This window comes from Adiantum capillus-veneris, chromosome 6 (assembly GCF_014529385.1).
Source record: "Adiantum capillus-veneris isolate H3 chromosome 6, ASM1452938v2, whole genome shotgun sequence".
In the NCBI taxonomy this organism is placed as follows: domain Eukaryota; kingdom Viridiplantae; phylum Streptophyta; class Polypodiopsida; order Polypodiales; family Pteridaceae; genus Adiantum; species Adiantum capillus-veneris.
Window position 1 is genome coordinate 5,833,289 of NC_140936.1, and position 4,585 is coordinate 5,837,873.

Consider the following 4,585-nt stretch of genomic DNA (forward strand, 5'->3'; position numbering starts at 1 on the left):
ATGACTCTCTTTCTCTCTCTCTCTCTCTCTCTCTCTCTCTCCCGTCGTGCAATCTTTCTCTCTTTCTCGCTCTGAGCGCACTCAGTGTCGCCTGTGATTCGGATTGCAAGCCACACTGGCTGAGAGAATCTGCTTCTGTCATGTGTGTGTGCGTTTGTGGGGGGGGGTGCAATCCCTCCCCCTTTTATAATTGTATAGATGAAGTTGAAACTTGAGCTAGGTGCAATCAACCAGGGAGGGCCGGAACCTTGTTTTCAAAGTTCACCGTCTAAATTCCATGTGGGCATCCTCTCTCAGAAATAGAGAAATGCAGGTGGAATCCGATGGTTGGTTGCAAACCTGGAGGCAATCTATTGACAGGACACGTGCCCCTATGCCACTATTTGACAGCGCCTCGTCTAGCGACCTTTTTCGCGATTGTCAAGCGCCTGCCCCCCGTCGGTACACTCGCTCACATACACATACACGCACGCACACACGCACGTACCCAGCTCCCGCTTACAACTTGACACAAGCGCCTAGCTCTCGCTCTCAGACACGCTGTTGCCGCTTTCCTCTCTGGGTCGTGAAAGATTTAGGGTTGCTGCCTTGCTGCGTTTTCACACTGCGCATTTGGTGGATTCGACTTTCTTTCTGTGCTCGCAAGCACATATCCCCAACTCACACACACAACACACACACAGACAACCCTTTCTGACGCCGGCTTCTCCCTTGCAACCCCTTTAACCGAATTGTGACAGAAAATGGAGCGCTTCGAGGTGGTTAAAGAGATTGGGTCTGGCAATTTCGGTGTCGCGAGGCTTCTGCGTGACAAGAAAACCAAGGAGCTTGTGGCAGTCAAGCTCATTGAGCGCGGTCCCAAGGTAATTCAGCCATAACTGGCCTTGATTTTTAATATAAATAAAGATGAAGTTTTTGAGTTAGTCTGTGTATGTGTGTGTACCTCTTCTTATGGCAGATAGATGAGAACGTGCAAAGGGAGATCATTAATCACAGATCTCTGCGTCACCCTAACATTGTCCGCTTCAAAGAGGTAACTTAATTTCTGCAGCTGTCTCATGCAACATGTCCAAATCCATGTGCAAATTGATGAGACCAAGTTTGTGTGCACCGGTGTAGGTGTGCCTCACCCCCTCTCATCTGGCCATCGTGATGGAGTATGCGGCAGGCGGGGAACTGTTTGAACGCATTTGCAATGCAGGGCGATTCAGTGAAGATGAGGTATGTGTTGCTTAATATTCTGATAACGTCCGTTTCATGTATGTTACTTACACTGGATATGTGACTTCGTTGATTCTTATCTTTCTCGAGCAGGCTAGGTTCTTCTTCCAACAACTCATCTGTGGCGTGAGCTACTGTCATAATATGGTGGGCATCCGTATTTCCACTATTTTCTCCACTAGTTATTGTGTCAATTTGTAGTGGGGAGGGATATTTAGTGGTGTTTTGCAGATGCTAACTTGTGCATCTCTTTAATGATTAGCATACCAGCTGGCAAAAGTTCCTAAGACTTCATTTGGGACATTGATAGTAGTACTTTGCATTTTATGGGTTGAGTTGGTTGCATAGATATGCGGAAGTACCGTGCGGCATTATTTGCAAATTATTACTGTAGTCTAAAAAAAGGATTGCATTTATTGGCAGCAGTATTTACTTTTTTCTTGGCAATTTTGTTACATTCTGCTGTGTGTTTCAAATGAGTTAGACTTTCTAAGTTGTCCTGATTCAATATTGGTAAATGGTGTCCCCAAAGAGTTGGCCTAACGGTAAAGCCCTTGGCCTCTCAACCTACGGGTTGTGGGTTCAAATCCCCCGTCGGGTCACATCCTGGAGGGACACCTTGTGCTCACCTGGTGTTCACGTTGCTAGGGCTCATGCCCTTGGACACTCGAGTGCATTCTCGTCCTGGGGTGGTCACCCGAGGAGGAGGTTCCTAGCTGGTTGCTACGAGTTCTCTCCGTCGTTCCCAGCACGTGGTGCATCAATTAGGTGGCCATGGTGATGCCTACGCGTGGCTCTTGCCCAATGGTACGCGGCCCTTGCCCGACCATGTAACATGGCCAATATTTGGAAGGGATAAGCACTCCCCTGTGGGCCTTTGGTGTGTCGAAAAAAAATAAAGGTTTGTGAATGGTTGTTTTTATTATTTTTTAAGCCAGAAGGGTCTGTTAACTTTTTGCTTCCATCCTTTGAGTTTGGTGCTGTTTTTTATTTTAAAATTCCAATCTATTTCAGCGTTTCCTGAAGCTAGGCCAAGACATGGTGGAGTTTCTAGTGATAGCGTAATTTGAGGTAGAAATACTCTCATGTCCATGAACAACAAAGGGGAGGAGCTTTTCGGATACAGAAGTTCTTTTCTATACTGACAAAGAGGAACCAGAGCACAAAGTTGTCCCGTTCGTGTGTAGGGAGCTTATTTGGAGGAGAATGCTACATAACTATATCTAATAGCCTTCATTTGGGTAATTTCATAATTGTCTGAGATTGATTGACAGCCAAACTATAGGCAGCTTATCTAGAGGAAAATGCCACATAGATATTGTTATGGTCTTCTAACCAATAGCCAGGCAATTTTGGCTACTTAAATTTAGAATGATATATGCAAGTTTCTTGCCCTGTTCATGTATGTGTGCTATAGCCAGGCAATTTTGGCTACTTAAATTTAGAATGATATTCTTGCCCTGTTCATGTATGTGTGCTACTGGGCTAATATGAATTAGTTCATGAAATCACCTTGATGAATATTTAAACATGATGGTCAATGCATGATGCAAGGGTCCTACAGGGTGCAGGTCTGCTTGTTGTGTCTCACATATATACTGATCAGGTAAAGTTTTTTTGCGTGGAATAGGAAATCTGCCACCGGGACCTGAAGCTTGAGAATACTCTATTAGATGGAAGTCCTACGCCAAAGCTTAAAATTTGTGACTTTGGTTATTCAAAGGTGAGGCACTAATTTATTACTTGGCTTCCAACAATATATGGGCAAATGTGGGCCTGAGAGAGAGAAGGAATTGTGATTTTTGCTGGCAGTCTGCTCTGCTTCATTCTCAGCCTAAGTCTACTGTGGGAACACCTGCCTACATTGCTCCTGAGGTCTTGTCTCGCAAGGAATATGATGGAAAGGTACATTAATTTTTTTCACTTCTATTTCTTAAGAAGATTTTTGACTTGTCAGGGTAAAAGGTGTGTGTGTGATGATGGTGGCTAGGAGGTAGTGTTCATTTCCACATTGGATGTGGGACTGTGTTCAGAATGGTGGTTGCAATTTTAGACGTTACTCTTGCAGATTGTGTAGAAAGTACTGTGTATGTCCCTATGTGGGTCCGTGTTCAGATTAGTGGTTACAATTTTTGAACCTGCTTTTGCAGATTGCTGATGTGTGGTCTTGTGGTGTTACTTTATATGTGATGCTCGTTGGGGCTTACCCATTCGAGGACCCTCAGGATCCTCGAAATTTCCGTAAAACTATTTCTGTAATGACCACTCTTTCTATGCCCTGCATTTTTTTTAATGGTTTTTTTGTATCCATCTCCTTACTCGATCTTTCTATCTTCTTTTGGCAGCGAATTCTCAGTGTGCAGTATTCTATTCCGGACTATGTGCACGTGTCTTCAGAATGTCGGCAGCTACTTGCTCGGATTTTTGTAGCTAATCCCGCAAAGGTAAGATGATCGTATCAAAAGCCTATTCTTGTACTTCTGTTACTGTGATGTGCATATTTGAGATTCATTTTGATGCTCGACATTTCCAGAGAATAACGATTGAGGAAATCAAAAGGCATCCTTGGTTCTTGAAAAATTTGCCCAAGGACTTGCTGGAAGGATCGGAGAGGACATACAACCATGATGATCCAAATGAGCACTTACAGACGAATGAAGAGATCATGAGAATAGTCAATGAAGCTAAAATCCCAGGCATAAAAGTGCCGGGCGCAAGTGGATACCCAGATGAGTTGGACTTGGATGTTGAAGCTGATATAGATGTGGAGACTAGTGGTGATTTTGTGTGCGCTGTATGAGGATGTGATGATGACACGAGTTGTCGATTATGCCCCGGTTGAGGTCTGCAGAGGAAGCTATGGATGCAGAAATTTTGTTTTCTGCAGTTAAGCTGTTGCTCATTGCAGAGCGAGTAACAAAAGCAGATCTTGGTCCCTGCTGCTCAATTGCAAACTACCATTAAAGTTGGTACCTTGCAAGTGTACTTACAATGTAATCAGCCTGTCATTTGACATATATAAATTCTTTAGATCTTCTGCATGCTAGTGTCTATAGAGGTGCCATGCCACTATGCTGTATGGTGTTATGTAATGTTGCAAACATCATCATGTGCTCAAACAATGCTTTGCGGCAAAGTTGCTTGCTTACACGGAGCATGTGATCTGCCATCCCTAACAAGTGATGCTTGGTGGGCGTTTTTTGTACGAATTTGAAACATGGGTTTCGAACTTGAGAAACTTGTCAAATTGGCTGCATGCCATAGTGGATGTTGTGTTCTGAATTTTTTGTACCCCTTATGGGGCATAGTAGGGTAAAACAACCCTGATGAAACTCCCTCAACATCACCGCTCCATAGTGCAGCT

The 4,585-nt window shown here is 44.0% G+C and overlaps 1 protein-coding gene across 2 annotated transcripts; it reads left to right on the top strand.

Annotated features, from left to right (window-relative positions):
• The first annotated feature begins 453 nt into the window (after positions 1-453).
• LOC147455090 (serine/threonine-protein kinase SRK2A-like) lies at positions 454-4,262 on the top strand. 2 transcript variants are annotated; one of them, XM_086513929.1, is made up of 9 exons: positions 458-863; positions 959-1,033; positions 1,120-1,221; positions 1,315-1,368; positions 2,852-2,944; positions 3,034-3,126; positions 3,372-3,476; positions 3,567-3,665; positions 3,755-4,262. In XM_086513929.1, exons 1-9 carry the CDS (start codon positions 744-746, stop codon positions 4,019-4,021), a joined length of 1,008 nt encoding a protein of 335 aa, XP_086370055.1. In that variant the 5' UTR covers positions 458-743; the 3' UTR covers positions 4,022-4,262. The 2 variants fall into 2 exon arrangements, with proteins under 2 accessions (XP_086370056.1, XP_086370055.1); XM_086513930.1 differs by lacking the exon at positions 3,372-3,476 and having other exon boundaries at positions 454-863.
• The last annotated feature ends 323 nt before the right edge of the window (positions 4,263-4,585 follow it).